Source organism: Protopterus annectens, chromosome 1.part2 (assembly GCF_019279795.1).
Source record: "Protopterus annectens isolate FY-2018-M chromosome 1.part2, PAN1.0, whole genome shotgun sequence".
NCBI classification, from domain to species: Eukaryota; Metazoa; Chordata; order Ceratodontiformes; family Protopteridae; genus Protopterus; species Protopterus annectens.
The window spans coordinates 556,276,758-556,293,609 of NC_056727.1; the positions used below are offsets into that span (position 1 = coordinate 556,276,758).

The following is a 16,852-nucleotide window of genomic DNA, read 5'->3' on the forward strand; positions in this document are numbered from 1 at the left end:
AGAAGGTTTCCATTCTACATGGTTATCTACCACTTCCGTGGGTAGATGGTGCAGTTCCATGTCAATGGCCTGCTTTGCAGTGACATGTACATCACAACACTCTCCTCGTTATGATTGGCATTCACCACAGGATTTGTTGTTCTTGCTGAGGAACTTTACCAGGAATGACTTCTTCCTTACCTCTTTACAGCTGAAGGTTTACCAATCTTTACTGAAATTTGACTTTTGCACTAGTGTGTGGTAGTGAGCTGTGCTGTGTGAAATGTTGACAATGCTATGATGGTTATGTTACTGAAGTTTCTTAGCACCTCTGTTTTGAAATCACTGCAAAAGTATATTGGCTACACAAACACGCTGATGGTAGTCATACACATCTCTGCGACCATTAGGCATCTGACCATTATGTCTGTGCATACAGTATGTGCATGCCCATGTTGCTATGGAGCAATACTATATCTTTCAGCTCTATGGTGCAGTACTAGGGACACACAGTAGTGACATTCAGCAGCAATACATTGTGCAACACAGGATCCATAAATATACATCCATGAGCAGTGGGTTATCATTTTTCTCATTGTGTTGACCTGAATGAGAGGCCATGGCTACTTCAGGCACTGTGGAATAGAGGACTCTAGAGTGTTGGGCCAGAGAAAGAGGTAGAGAAAGATTTTCATAATTTTTTGAATAGACATTTTGAGGAGCACCTGCTGGGGTGATATGAAGGCCAATGATTCCCACCATGTACATTCTTAAAATGAAGGAAAACAGGTTTGTCTAATCTTTGTTTTTTAATGTCCCTCAAGTGTTCCATTAATCTTACACGAACCACCTCTTTGTTTCCCCAATATAAAATAAATTACAGGGACATTTCAGTACATAAATGACCCCTTGTAAGAAAAAAAAAATATTAAGGGAGTAAGAGGTAAAAGCCTGAAGGATATGTTGGTACATGGGGGGCTTTGTTTTCCAAAATATGGTAATACACAATTTTCCAACTTATTTAGGCACGAGGTGCTGTGGTAGTTGCTCTGTTTGTACACATATAAGGAATTCATTTGATTTCATTAATAACAAAGTTTACACCCAAAGGGTCTTTCTCTTGTGATAGTAAAGGGGTCATTTATGTACTGAAATGTCCCTGTAATTTATTTTATATTGGGGAAACGAAGAGGTTGTTCCATGTAAGATTCATGGAACACTTGATGGACATTAAGAAACAAAGGCTAGACAAACCTGTTTCCCTTCATTTTAAGAATGTACATGGCATGGTGGGAATCATTTGCTGTTGCAAGGTAGTATTTTAGAAGAGATTAATTGTCAATTTGGTAGTGAAACATGTTTAAAGGATAAACTTTTATTGAAGGAGTCAGTATACATTTTAAAGTATGATACACTGATGCCTAAGGGTCTCAACACTGAATTAAATTGGAGATGTTTTCTTTAAGAAGAAGGGCTCCTTAATTAAAGCATTTTTCTTAAGTGTTTAATTAATTTGTTAATTGTTCATGAGGGTGGTTAGAGAAGTATTTAAGGTACTGCTTGTATTTTGTACAATGCATTCCTTGAAGGTGGTTACACCCAGGCGCTAGAATTAAAGTATTGGTGTTTTTACATCTACATTTGGTGTTTTGTTCATCTAATTTTTGATTTTCTACAGTTGTTTTTCTATTTCGAGTTGGTGGTGGTATACTTATATCTAACTAACTGACTACACACTTACATGCTCACACTCTGGCTGCTCACTGAAATGGCACTCTTGCTTGCATGTGCTCAGTACTTCTATGTATGTACTAACTCACTGGAAAGCTTCTTAAATGTATATCACACACACTGATCTACAATCCCCTCTTGAAAAGCCAAAATACCCCCCCCCCAACAAGAGACTTGATGCCTGACATCTGCCCTGACAAATTGCATGTACTGATTACAGTTGTTAAAACAGGAAGCTACAGCAATTTAACCACTATGCATCTTCCCAAACATTCTACCTCATGACTCAGGCTTCAAACAGCGGCATCTTTTATAAGTAATACAGCAATCTTGACTGCCCTCACTCAGGGTTCTACCCACTCAGAGAAATGCCTATCTTAGAACCCAGCTTTTCAAACTCAAATACAGTCACATGCTCCTGTTATGGAAGGCTAAGTCTCGTGTTTATTCTTCAAAAAATGCATATTAACTTGTAGTTTTTTTTCACAAATAAAGCAAATAAAATGCTTACAATATGTTTATGTCAAAAGCAAAATGAAAAATAGATGCATGATTATGCAAGATATAGTTTCACGTAAGTAGTAGCTTTATATTTCAAATGGCTTACAACTATATTCTCTGTTTATACTGACAGACAGTTAAAGGTAAAAGTAAGTGCTGAAGGAGTTAAGGGATATTATGTTTATAAGTGTCAGGTATCTGTGGAAACCAGATTCATCAACAGTATGCCCTGGCCTTTTCATGCTGGGGGATGAGTCTTTGCAAGGATGTCTATAAGATAGTGTGTACTGGTACCAAATGTTACAAAGTTGCAGGCCAATAAATCTTAGGCACAAGTGGTCTGCGTTTTAAAAAGGCATATTTGTCAAGTGTTCACATGAAGCGCTAAACGAGGATTACAAGGACATAAAATATTTAAAAATGTTATTATTTGTTAAAAGCCATGTAACATCAGAGTACTGCATGCATTGAAATTGGAAAAAAAAAGTATAAAAATTGAATGGGGGTTACAAGAGGAGAAGAAGAAAAATAAAACTAAAAAGGTTTTCTTTATTCTTGGAGAACGATTTGAAAATTTAAGTAGGCAGTCTCCCATCGCTGTTTATTGAATAAACAAATATTTTGCACATCTTGAAGCATTAAAGCTCTTTGTTATTTATTTCTGAACTTTAACACTCCTCTCAAGTCAAGAGTTTTTTTTTTTTTGCAAACAGATGCTCTGTGGAGAAATATACTTAGCAAATGCAAAGACCCAATCTTTTAACTGGGCTGATTAGCCTATTAACATTTCAGAACAAGAGTTTCAAAGATCAGCCTGCTGAAACACAGAATCCCAGTTGTCCTCTTACCTAACAAATAGACTTTGATTACAGTCTTGCTGAATCTAAGTAAAGAGATGATCACTTTCATATTTGTGCCATTACAGATGAATGCACCCACAACAAAAAGCTACACTTTGTAAAAGTGAAAACAACGACCTCTTAAATAACAAACATGGTTTTACCCCCCCCCCCCCAACACCTTTTCAAACACAACCCAGAACAAAAATTTAAGCAACAAACAGATATTTTGGTCAATTAAATATTGGACTATAAACAGATTATAACACTAAACCAATATGCTTCCAGTGTAACTACTGCTTGACCCTAAGCTAAGTGGGGCCCAGAGTTCTTGGCAGTCCACATACCACGTGGTTGGTCAGGAGAGTGAAACAATTTAATAAAACTTTGTAAATTACAAGCTCCTATGCAGTTCCACTCCCCCGTATCATAAATGCCTCCACAATCTTAGCTACACCAGACAGAAAATAGGAAGATCTCAATCACCCATGGGGGAGGGGAGGGCAATAGCATTCTAATGCAGTGCAACAAAAAGTACTGCAAATCTTTGTTCCTTTTTCATTTTTTTTCATTTTAAGATATATAAATATGTATAATGGCGATCCAAAGATCAACACATTAATATCTTTCAGTGCAGATTTATTGCAAACTCTGTCCCAAAGTGTCCCATAGTCTTATTCCTAGTCTTTCAAAGATGAGCTATTTAGGGATAAGTGAAAGACCAATCCAGCAATAACAACGGAGGGGAAAATACTCTGTCTTCTGTTTTTAAAAGACAGAAGTTGCCTTGGCACCTCATCCATCGATACTCAAACACCCACAGTCCCCCCCTGCACAGAAGTTATCTACATAAAAAAATGTGCATTTAAGAAAATGAAACAAACATACGTATAGGTTCATAGGTGTGTACTAGGCTAATGGCCCTGGAGCCTTTACAAGCCTAGCCCATAGGATTACCCTAGCATCGTGCCACTCGACCTTAGTTCCCAGTGCCTCTGTCGAGTAGAGCCACTGGAGTAATCCCTGGGGTGAATTTTCTATTTCCCATCCACTCATCAAGATTTCTCTTGAAGACGGCCAGTGAGGTGCTCTGCTTGACATGCATGGGAAGTCTATTCCATAGCATGGGCAGTCTCTGGGTTATGAAGCTGTCCATCCAGCATCTTCTGTTGATTGTGGTAATGAGGTTGAGGTCTCTGGAGAGTGTGGTGTGGAGGGATTGGGATTTCTTAAGCTGTAGCATTTCCAACAGAGCTGGGTCAGACATGGCTTTGTAAGTCAAGCAGAGATCGCCTCTAAGTAGGTGATATGAGGCAGAGAATAGTTGGAGTTTTTTGAGTCTGTCCATTTAGGACAAATGTTGAACGCATAAGATCCTTTTTGTGAGGTACTAAGTTGGCAGGTGTTTAGTGAGCTACATGCCAAATGGGGCATTGTAGTGATAGTTTATAATAGTTATAGTATTTATAGTTTCACTTACAGTTTCAAAATTACGTTTTTACAACTTGAGGAAGTACCACGCTACCTACCCCCAAAAATTACACTAAAGTACACTAAAGACACCTTTCTCTCGCTCTCTCATCAGTAGTCATTATTTAAATAAAACATAGGACTCCTTAAATCATCTTGGAGGTAACTGTTGATTTTCTGCAGATGACAATACCACTGAATCATTAATTCATTTTTCTTTTCCACTGCAGTACTGAACCAGTTTTTTTTATTGCTTTTGTAAATGGCATTGCTTCCAAAATGCTTTTGCACCATTAGGGAACTAAACTCTGAAAAACATATGCTATCTTCTTCTTCTTCTTTCGGCTTTTTCCCGGTTAGGGGTCGCCACAGCGGATCACCTTGTCCGCACATTGATTGGCAGTGGAGTTCTACGGTGCCGAGTTGCCAGCCCGGCACCCAACCTTCCACAGAAGGCACACTCACACGCACAACTAGGGCCAATTTAGAGTGTCCAATCCACCTGCAGCATGTCTTTGGGATGTGGGAGGAAACCGGAGCACCCGGAGGAAACCCACGCGACCACAGGGAGGACATGCAGACTCCGCACAGAAGGCACCCCAGCCGGGGATCGAACCGGAGAACCTCTTGCTGTGAGGCGGCAATGCTAACCACTGCACCACCATGGCCGCCCTTGAAAAACATATGCTATAACAACATAAAATGGAACCGTCATGTTGTGCATTGCCAGTTCAAGGGAAGAAACACATTCCCTGTCCTTTCTGTAAAGGAGGAAAAGTCCTGTTTATGGGATACTTTGCTGCTTTTAAAACAGAGTGCCTTTCTGTCACAGTGCTGATAATACTTTCTCCTTGTGAGTGTATGCTTGAAATATTAGAACTGATCTGCCAGGCCTAGCATCTCAAGTGTGACCTAGTAGGAGCAATACATGGTACTTCACAAATTTAATGATTTAATATAGTCTTTTCCTTCTTCATTCTTCTGGGTGCCAATGAGCCAGAGGTTCTTGTGTCTTGCTCTGTCCCTTCATATGAAATAGCTGGCTCTTCAGCTTACCACATATTAGTCTGTAAAACCAATATTTATCCAGACTTACGAATCTTGCCACACTGCTCCAAAGTAGACATCCTCAATAACTGTCAACCATCACCAAAAGAGGATGATTCAACTGCTGCACATTCTCTGGCACTTGTACTGCCCTCTGTAGCACATTACTTTGCAAGCTGTTTAACTTAAGATGTGAAAGACTGATCCTAACACTTCCAGATGCCATTCTCATGTCACATCACCCCCACCACCACCAGTATACAAATTAAAAAACTGTAAAACATTTAAATCAGCTAGGGCAGAGGAGCTCCAGAAAATTTAAGATACCATTAGCCCATCTTGACTGGAGAAACACTGTAACAGGAGCCCTTTGGAAAATTAGTAACACAGCAATCATGCATCACCCAGAACAGTTATCTTTAATGTCTCACTTGTAACCTTTTGCAATTTCAGTAATGTATTTAGTATTGCAATACTTTCTGCCTTTGTGTAGGACAAAATGTTGCCCCCTTAAAAATTAATATCATGGCTTATATAGTGCACATCTATTAACACCTACGTTTAAATGCTAACACTACTTGCATAAAGCACAAATGTTCGCCATTTTACAAATAGTGGATTCAAACTTCTGACATTTGCAAAAGAGAATGTTTCCTTTGTAGAACATTCTCTTGCACTCACTCAGCCAACTTCCATGTGTTAAACAAGCTGAAAATGTCCAACAGAGGCAGAAAAGGCCAACAATCCAAATCACCACTGCTGGTGATTAGACAATCAGTCAAGGACAGAAAAAATAAGGCAGCTAATCCTCCACCACTTATTGCATACACCAAAACACCCCTCAAAGACACAAAGGATTACTTCTCACTTGCTTATGCAGCATTAGCTTGTACTGGTGAGTGAAAGGAGGGGGGCAAGTGAACTATGAGTCCTGTTCCCAAGAATGGCTGACAGGGGGCACACCTCTCTGACAATTCAGTGTGTGTCTGTCCACATATATGTAGTAAGACGATGGACTCTTGCCAGAGGATGGTGACTGAGCAGATACGGAACTGGAAGCTGTAAATAGTGTGACAGACTTATGAAAGAAGTCATGTTTGAGCTCAGAACCTCTCATACTATGCTTTCTGTGCTCCTGCCCAGGTCATTAGATAAGTCTCTGGCCAGTAACTTAACTTTCCACCTCTCTTACTTCTAGGTAATGGGTGATGAACACCAGAACTTCCTGATTTGCAGCTAGAAGACAATAAAGCTGCATAAGTGGCTAGAAATGGGTCTACTTTAGCTGCTCGAAAGCCAAAAACCCCGAATACAAATAGTGCGACACATAAAGAGCGAACCGCGGAAACGGCAAACGAACAAAACCGCGAAAGTGGAAATATCGAATTTGCATAGTTGGCCCGTCTGCGGTATAGTTCCGTAAGGTAAGTGTGCAATAGTTACGGACCTTAGGGTTAGGGAGGGGTTAAGGTAAGTACATAGGTAGGTGGTGTATGTAAGGTTTTGTGTACGTAATGTATGTAAGGTTTAGTGTAGGGTTTTGTCAAGTGTATGTGTGTGGAATATTTAGTTTGTTTGGTTATAGCTCCGTGGGGGAAGTGTGCAGTAGTTATGGACCTTAGGGTTAGGGAGGGGTTAAGGATAGTGCATAGATAGTTGTATATGTGGGGTTTAGTGCAGAGTTAGTAGTAGGGTTTTGGTGCTTTAATTTAGGGTTAGAAGTAGTGTTTTGGTTAGTGTATGTATGTATGTATGTGTTGTTTTTATTGTGTTTGGGTAGGTAGTGTGTTGTGGGTGGTGGGTTGGCTGACTATGACGGTTCGAGGTTTGAAATTTCGTGGTTTAGTACGTTCGATGTATTCGCGGTTCGCTCTTTATGTGTCGCGCTATTTGTATTCTGGGTTTTCAGATTTCGAGAGGATAAAGTAGACTCGCTAGAAATACTTACTTTTAGGAGTCTGCGGACCACTAACCAACGTGCAGAGACTTTTGTGCATGGGCCAAAAGGGATGTGATGCCTCAGACCATAACAGCTTAAACTTCTAAGAACTGGGAGTGAAGATACAAGGAGGATGCTGGCTGGTAGATATTAATGATTTTTTTTTTTTTTTTTGCTTTTTTAAAAGAATGGGCTCTGTATGACATTCTTCTTGTCAGCTTGACTATTTTCTTATCAAACATTACAGACTGTATCAGATAACATACCTACAATACTGAAGCATGCACACTAAGTGCATCTGGATTACCTCACCACAAAGTTGAATTATATTTACTATGAATAGTTATGTCTCACTCAATCAACAAGTGATTAAGCAAGCCTACAACATCAAAAACCTTGGGAGTTTGCAACTTAAAGAGACGCTTTCAGTGCTGTATTACATACAAAAACAAACACTCCTTCTTGACATGGAGGCAAGCTCCCACAAGCCCTTACTGTGCATACATATGTACATATGTAAAATGCATATACCTGTACATATATGTTAATGGGTGTGCACACTATCTTACTCTGAAGTTGTCTCCAAAAAAAGAACCAACCACTAGATACAAACGACAAAGCAAAAAGCCACCAACTGGATACAAAATTTATTTATAGATTAAAACGACTTCAAAATCGACCAAAAGTACAACCAATAGTACGATGAATTGTGAGCGCTTTCGTTTAATTAGTATTAAACTTCATCAGACAATAATTTTAAAATAACATCACTTCCTTTTATAACTTCCTGTAACTCAAAAAAAGACCGCCAAAAGTACTATTCAAATGTGCGCATGCCTAGTAGTATATTATTATTTATTGATATAATAATAATAAAAATAATATGATGTCAGCTCCTCATTCCATTTCTGACATGTAGATTCATTATCGAAATACACATTTATTGTTTTGGAATATATTACATTTAAAATTTAACTCTATTTTCTACTACTATGCATGCGCACATTTGAATAGTACTTTTGGCGTTTTTTTTGAGTTACAGGAAGTTATAAAAGGAAGTGATGTTATTTTAAAATTATTGTCTGATGAAGTTTAATACTAATTAAATGAAAGCGCTCACAATTCATTGTACTATTGGTTGTACTTTTGGTTGATTTTGAAGTCGTTTTAATCTATAAATAAATTTTGTATCCAGTTGGTGGCTTTTCACTTTGTCGTTTTACTCTGAAGTTGAACAGGCTTGGAGAAAAAGTAGAAAGTGAGAAAGAAACAACACTCAATGCGCGTAAGTGTGTGTCAATGAGAAATTTAAGAGTCAGAGTATTACAACAATTGTGTCTTCAGGGGTAACCTGCGTATCTGTCAAAATATCCTGATCAATGAAAATTTGCAATTTTTTTCACAATGATGTTTCTCTATTTTGCCAGGGTGCCTCCAGATGGGTCCTGTATATATCTGCTTTGGGACCCTTTTGCGCTTTTGTCTAAACTGCATTGTGTACTCATCCCTGAAATGTGGAAGTGGATTTACTATGAAAGATCACCTCCCACTAGGCTGACAAAAAGTAAATCCCTCCTACAACCTCTAAAACTGAAAACATTGCAAACTTAAACAAGCATCATAGAAAGGGTCACAAAACACAAAAATGTCTCTCTCTAATATGGGGTCAGGCCCCTATACTTGACTTCTATATATGCCAACTCTGTGATCACATCAACTTGTTTTGCATTCATTTTTGGCTCACTCCAGCTGACTATCAGCAGCCACCAGCTCCTGTTCTCATTCATCAGGTCCATCAGTCCTACCTTAGCCTTCCCTGGGATCTACTGGACTCCTATATGGGGCTGCTGAGGAGATCAAAGCCGCTGATGCACTACCATATTTGCTGCCAGGGATTGTTTTATTGTGCCTTATGGTTTCCCCTGTCTCTTTATGTGCATCTGTTGAAGATCTGGGTGTGAACATTCAAGAGGGTCATGCTAGACTATTGTCCTGCCTCAGCGGCATCTCAGTCAATATCCCCTGCCTAGTTTCCCTTATGACCGCTCCTCAATGTACATCTTCAGCCACCACTGGCTATCAACCATAGCATGCATGCAAGTGTACTCCATCCCCTCAAGATGCGCATACCCATCCTCCCTTGGCAGCACTTCAGGTGCCTGAGCTGCTAATAAAACACAGTTCTCATGAACCACAGTCAGATCTTTACTCCTCTACAATGCATCATTGGCTCTGAGGTTGCATTACCTTGGAGAAAAGGGGAAAAAGTTGAAAAGAAAAGTAAACCTTACCTTCTCTCTTTTCTGAGTATAACACAGTACTCAATTTGCAACCCAAGTCAACTCTAATGCCCGCATTCCATTAATACACATTAACAACAATCTTCTGGTTGTGGCATTCTTAGCACTGTTGTAACAGGACTTGACAAATAATAAGCTTTCCAATGGAATTCAGGGTTTTTATCAGCAATGCGTCCCAAAGCATAAACTCACCACTTTATTCAGTAAAGATGAGCCTCTGCTGCTAGTGCAGGCTAACTTACTGGTCTAAGTGCATTAATAAAGACATGTGTGTGTCACTGTGCATTTAATAATCAGTGTGCTGAGCACTTTTATATACTCAAGGGGTAAATTATGTAATTACATATATTCCATAATGTTCTGATTAGGGAGATTTGCAAACCTTTTTACCCAGATATTTCTATATTCTTCCATTGGCTCTCTAGCTGGGTCCAATATGCACTTAGTGTGAGACCATTTTTCTTTTTTAATGAGAAGACAGGTTATTTATGTGCTTAAGAGTTTCTAATTACCATCTCAGGTGGAATTTCCTGATGCAAGCCTTTGTTGAAGAGATAAAAGTGAGTAGACAGGAAATCAAACAGTTCTCAGTGGACCTGCATGAGATCCACGTTAATAACTGTGATGACTTCAAAACCTGCAAGCAATCAAGTATGACTAGCAAGATCTACAAAATAACATTAAATGTGAAATACAGGACACTCTTCCCATGCTGGTCTTCCTCAGCATATATAAACCATAAAATCAGCACCCTTAACTGCACCGGATTATAAAAATGTATTTGTATTAAGGTAGGGACTGAGAGAGTCACCATTCAGAAATACTGGGGTTAATGCAAATGACTCAGAGACAGGCTCTGAACTGTCAACAAGCTGTTTCCTGTGGTGAAGGGTACATGGTTTGATTTCTTCCATCTCCATTAGCCTACCTGCCTGACTCTCTGCAAACCACTTAACCAGTCAGTGCTCTCAGATCACCCCTGCAAAAGGACACTTGTGTCCAGTGGGATTACCTTGCTAAAGAAAAAATATAAGTGTTGAGGTTCTTCTCAAGAAGAAAAAATATTTTTTGAGGACATTGTTGTAACTGGAATCCAACGGTAAAGTAGCAGAGTTTCTTATGTTTTTGAAATGATAATCAGTCCTTTACCTACTTCAATAAAAGAGTAAATATGAATAGTTACTCAAAGACCTCCCTCAAGCTGGAAAGAATGACAGAACTGCTGCTGCTGGAATCACAAATTACAGTCACAATAACAAGCAAATAATTACTGGACTAATTAATTGAGTCACACACCGTGGAACACCCACCATCAAGTACTGCAGGTGCTTCCAGAAGTATCATTACTGATCCAGAGGCCCTGACAAATGATAAATCAAAAGATCTAACAATGTAGGTGAAACTGCCATCAATGTCTCAAAAGTGCCCAACAAGCTGCAAAACATGACTTGGTAGTTTTGTTAATCTTTATTTCCCAATAATGACTTTTCTCCAAAACAATAACCATCTGTACTTCTATTCAAGGAGATGTACAATAGGCATATGGAATAGTCTTTCAAAAGAAACAATAAGAACAAAGTGGATCAATAAATATAGTATGGAAAAGATAAAAGACAAAGCCCTGCAGTCATGTAAATCAGAAGAACGGGTGGGCTAAATGTAAACAGTTTCTTTGCCCTCTAATCCTTGCAAGACCAAGCCTGACGGCTCCATTACCTGCACCCAAACAGCCTATTTGTTCCACTGCAGCAGGGGCCCAAAATCATCAGGCGAGGTGAGAACCCTATGGCAGGTTCATTTCTGCTCAGCAATCCCCCAGTCAGCACTGTTGCTGGACTTGATTGGTATGGGAAGGCCAACTTGCTGCTCCTACCACAGCTCCACTGCAGCTGTTCTCAAGAGGGTTAGGTGTACCTCAGCATGTTGAATTCCCATCAGCATACGGTACTAGATGCACACAGCAGTGTGGACTCACAAGGCTCAAGCTCCACCAGGTGAACACCTAGTGTTTCTGCTATACGTCACCAATATTAAGAGCCATATTCATCACCTTTCCCCCCAGGACTGCTGAGCTGGCAAAGGCTGCTCTCTGCCCCCCACACACACACACACAATTCCTACAGGCATCTGAGTAGCTATTCACACTCTGGTTGCCTACAACATAGTCACGTAGCCATGAAGTCAGCTTAATGTAAACAGAAACATGACACTTACATTTCTGTTTGTACATTAGAGTGCAGTGCTAACCTTACCCAGTAAATATCACAGAAACATTTTCAAAAGCTCTGCATTTATTTTGTACTTTAGCATAATTGTGCATTACATGTTGTAAAAATGCATCAGGTATTAATATATCAAAACATTGAGCTAAGTGACAAACAGTGTGCAATTTATACAACATATTTTGCTAACCTGTGCGAGTACAGCGTATATGTTTTTTTAAACAATGGAAATGATGTGATATAATCATCTGGTGAGGTCTGAAGCGTCTTCTGAAAAACAAGCACAACAAGATTATCTGTTTAGTCACATTGCAACTCATCTTGATATATTCAAATCAACATCATGTGGCACAGTATGTTCTCCAGGACAGTAATAAGGATAACTTGCTAAAGCTAATTTTTTTTCTCTCTAACACAGTTTCAAAATATAGGAATTGAGCTGTGGCCATAGGCATGTTCACCTTCTGCATAAAGGTTAGTGTTACATCACTGCAGTACCCACACTGGATAAAGAGGCAGAACTGACTATACTATGCACACCCTGTGAAGAAACACTACAGCTCGAAAAAAAAAAACATGAGAGCAGACAAGATCTGCAGGATTTCAGCTGCTGAGTTCGTAAACTTTGATTTAACACTGGTGGAGGATTTTAAAACTCATGCCATGAGGCCATGCCTGCCACTAACATCAAAGGTGACTTGACTTATGAGAATGAAGGTTTTGAATGCTGAATGAAGGGATAGAGTCAGAACTGTTATCATTTGAAAAGAAAATCTAAGAAAAAGGCATAGGTGAAAGGGAAGGAACCAACCTGTAATACTCCCTGAAATTGGCATTTGGCAAGTAACTAAATACAAAACAGAACCTGGGCAAATGCCTTTGGATGTTCAAAGGCAGGTATAATGGGAAATCCCTTGTAGAGCAAGCTAGACAAATGGATTTTAGCTAACCAGCACATGGTACATAAAATACAGTTGTGTACACTTACCATAAATGTAGATGTTCGAGTGTATTCATTGTTGCAGTCATTACATTTGGGTAATCCTGCTGGCAGGTTGCCCTCAGTCGGCCTGAATTCCAAAGTCTTGGGTCCTGCGTCGGCTGTCGTTGCCCCTTCCCTGACGTCAGGTAGTCAGGGGTATAAAAGAAGCAGCCAACACCATTTTGTTTAGTTTTTCTTGCCCCAGATGTCAGGTGCCCCCTAAAAGGGTAGCCAAAATTTATATGTATATATAAAATTACATGCAGCAATATAAACTTTACCTTCATCCACAAGCAAATACACCACATAGGTTGTATAAATCAGAGAAAGAAAGATAGGTTCCATCAGAAGAAAAGGGGGGATGGTGGGTGGGTAACCTGGACTGCAACAGTGAATACACTCGAACATCTACATTTATGGTAAGTGTACACAACTGTACTATGTTCTTCATGTTTCACTGTTGCAGTCATTACATATTGGTAGATTCCCAAAGCTATGGTTGGGAGGCTGGAGCTAAACAGCTTTAGGAGTGGCTATGAGACCCTGTAGGACTGCAGTGGCAAAGCCTGCCCTGGATTTAGAGTAGAGTGGCAGATGATAGTGCTTTGTAAAGGTGTGCACTGAACTCCAAGTAGCTGCCTCTAAAATGTCCTTGGTTGGTACTCCCCTGAGAAAGGCTGCTGAAGTGGCTGCAGCTCTGGTGGAATGTGGCCTAATGGCCCTTAAGCACTGGCTTGCCATGGTATAAGTAGCAGAAACGAATGTAGTGATCTATCCATTTTGAAATAGTCTGCTTTGAGATGGCCTTTCCTTGTGATCCTGCAGCATATGCCACTAGTAATTGCTCTGTCTTTCTGAAAACTTTGGCTCTGTCCAAGTAGAATCTAAGTTGTCTGTATACGTCCAAAGAATGCAGAATTCTTTCCCCCTTGTTCTGTGGATTTGGATAAAAAGTTGGCAGATGAATGGTTTGGTTAAGTGCCACACTGGACACCACTTTAGGCATAAATGTTGGTTTGTCCTCAGTGAGACCCTGTCCGGATAAAAAACGATAAAAGGTTCCACAGCCATGAGTGCCTGTAGCTCTGAAACTCATCTTGCAGAAGTTATTGCTAGGAGCACAGCTGTTTTCTAAGATAAAAACTTTATATCAGCAGTAGCAGCTGATTCAAAAGGAGGTAGGGTGAGTTTTTCCAAGACATAGTTGAGGTCCCATGCAGGCATTGGTGATCTCTTTGGAGGCCTTAAAGTGTTGGCTCCTCTGAGGTACTGTTTTAATAAGGAATGAGAAAAGATTGCTGGCTCTGTATTGTAATGAGCCGAAACGGCAGAGGCATGAATTTTAATAGATGAGAAAGATAGGCCTTTGTCCAGCATCTCAATTAAGTATTGTAAAATCTGAGGAATATTTGGTACAGCTGTATTTGTTCCTTGTGTCTGGTTCCAAGCACAGAATCTCTTCCATTTTCCAGGATACAATTTTCTACTACTAGGCCTTCTGGCTTCCAAAATGACATCCATCACAGCTTTGCTGAGAGGTGTGTTTTGTATGGCTACATTATCCGCCATGCTGCCAGGTTTAAAGTCCTGAGTTGGCTGTACAGGATCTGATTGTTTTGCTGGGACAGTAGATGCGGTACTTGAGGTAAGGTCCATGCTGGGCATTGAGACAAGCTCCTTAATATTGGGTACCAGTGCTGGCGGGGCCAGTCTGGTGCAATCAGTATCATCTTTGGCTTCTCTTGTCTGACCTTTAGGAGTACCTTTGGGAGGAGAGGCAGAGGGGGAAAGGCATATACTGATAGGCTTTTCCAGCTGACAGATAGGGCGTCCATTTTCCATGCTTGTCTGTGATAAATCCCAAAGACATGCATCTGGAGCGTTTCTCCCTGGGCCTCTGCTGAAAACAATAGGGCGTCCATTTTCCATGCTTGTCTGTGATAAATCCCAAAGACATGCATCTGGAGCGTTTCTCCCTGGGCCTCTGCTGAAAACAGGCTCTGTGGAACCTAGTCGGACATTCCCGGTCAACAAATGTTAAATAAATTAAAAAAAAAAAAAAAAAAAAATCCTCATGCAGAATCTCTTTAGTTGGGGGTAATATGAATGGCTGTCCCTTGTTTTGGTGACAAGCCTTTGCCTACCATTGAAACTCCTGTTGCAGGCAGGGAATGAGAGTAATTATAGTTTCCAGGCTGTGGCAATGTTGAGTCCAAACACTTTTTAGGTACCACTGAAGTTTCCTCATATACAGTCTTGCATATGGAATGAGTAGGATGTAGGCTGCAGGATGCCATGAAGCCCAAAGCCTGCAGAATTTTTCTTGCAGATAACTGGGCCTTTGTTGCTAACATTTTGAAATAGGTAGTCAGTTGCCTTTGTTTGTCTGGCGTGAGATAAGCCATCTGGGCAGTTGTATTTAAGCTTGCACCCAGGAATATTACCTCTTGAGAGGGTACTAGTTTTGATTTCTTTTCATTGACTGTGTACCCTAGGCATGTTAGAAGTTTTTTCACAAATGCCAGATGCTATAGAAGGATGTCCTTGTTCTCTGCTTGAATGAGACAGTCGTCCAAGTAAGGATATATTTGTATTCCTCTTAGTCTGCAGAATGCAATTACTGGTGCCAGGCACTTTGTAAAGACCCTGGGCACAGTAGATAAGCCAAAGGGCAGTGCAGAGAATTGGTAATGCATTGAGCCAGCCATGAATCTGAGGTATCTTCTGCATATTTGTCTGATTGGGACATGCAGGTATGCCTCTTTTAGGTCTAAAGTTACAAGCCAAGCGTTCTTGCCCAGCATGGGCAGAAGCTGCTTCAAAGACAACATTTTGAATTTTGGTATATCCAGGAATGTGTTCAGAATCGATAGGTCCAGTATTGGTCTCCAGGCCTTGTCCTTTCTGGGTACCAAGAACATTCTTGAGTAAAATCTTTGTCCCCACTCTTGCTCTGGCACTTGTTGAATGGCCCTCATGTCCATGAGGGATGAGACTTGTTTTTGTGTCTGTGTCTCTGCCCATTGGTTTTTTGGCAGATCTGGCCAGCCGTTTGCCTTTGGCAGGGTATGGAAATGGAACTTGTAGCCCTGTGACACGATATTTAGTACCCACTTGTCCTGGGTTATAATATGCCAATTTTGAGAAAAAAGTTCCAATTTTTCCCCTAAGGGTGCTGCCAGAAAATAAGTTCTTGGTGCCGGCAAGGGTAAGTCATTGGGACTGTTTCCTGTAAGGTTGTGATTTGTCTTCTCCAATTTTGGAGGTAGAAGCACCCCAATTGCTTTGACCTGTATGAACCTTGCGCCTGTGATCTGCCTCTAGGGCATCTGGATCTGCCCCTTTGAGGTCTGTCTGACACAGGAAAGGACCAATTCTTAGTTGGCCAGTGTCTACTAAACCTAGGCGGCTGTTACTTGTAAGAAATCTTTGACCGTTTGCATAGATTTAGCCTTGTCCTCCATTTTCTTTAACACTTCTTCTGCCTTAACACCTAACAAAGTATCATGCTGCAAAGGTGCATCTAATAATTTAACTTTAACATGATCAGGCAGATTTTGTTTCTTTAACCAAGCATGCCTTCTAATTACAGAACCTGTAACTGTGGCCCCGCAGGAGGCCGCTAAAGAATCAAAACCACATTGCAAAGTATGCTTTCCAACTTGTTCAGCTGCATGCAATAAATCCTGCATTTCTTTGTTTTCTGCACATTCAGAAATTAACAACATTTTCTGTTTAAACAATGCCATGACATGTTGCTGATATTTCAGCATATGAAACTGACAGTTTAAGGCCCTTATAGCCAAGGTAGCAGATGTGTAAACCTTTTTCCCCATCTATCC

At 40.3% G+C, this 16,852-nt stretch overlaps 1 protein-coding gene across 2 annotated transcripts in view; it reads right to left on the reverse strand.

Annotated features, from left to right (window-relative positions):
* ENTPD6 (ectonucleoside triphosphate diphosphohydrolase 6) overlaps positions 1–16,852 on the reverse strand; it is a 921,044-nt gene that overhangs the window by 189,486 nt on the left and 714,706 nt on the right. For both annotated transcript variants that reach the window (XM_044057700.1, XM_044057708.1), the window contains exon 8: positions 12,219–12,298. In XM_044057700.1, coding sequence (XP_043913635.1) covers positions 12,219–12,298 — 80 coding nt within the window. The remainder of the gene's footprint in view (positions 1–12,218; positions 12,299–16,852) is intronic.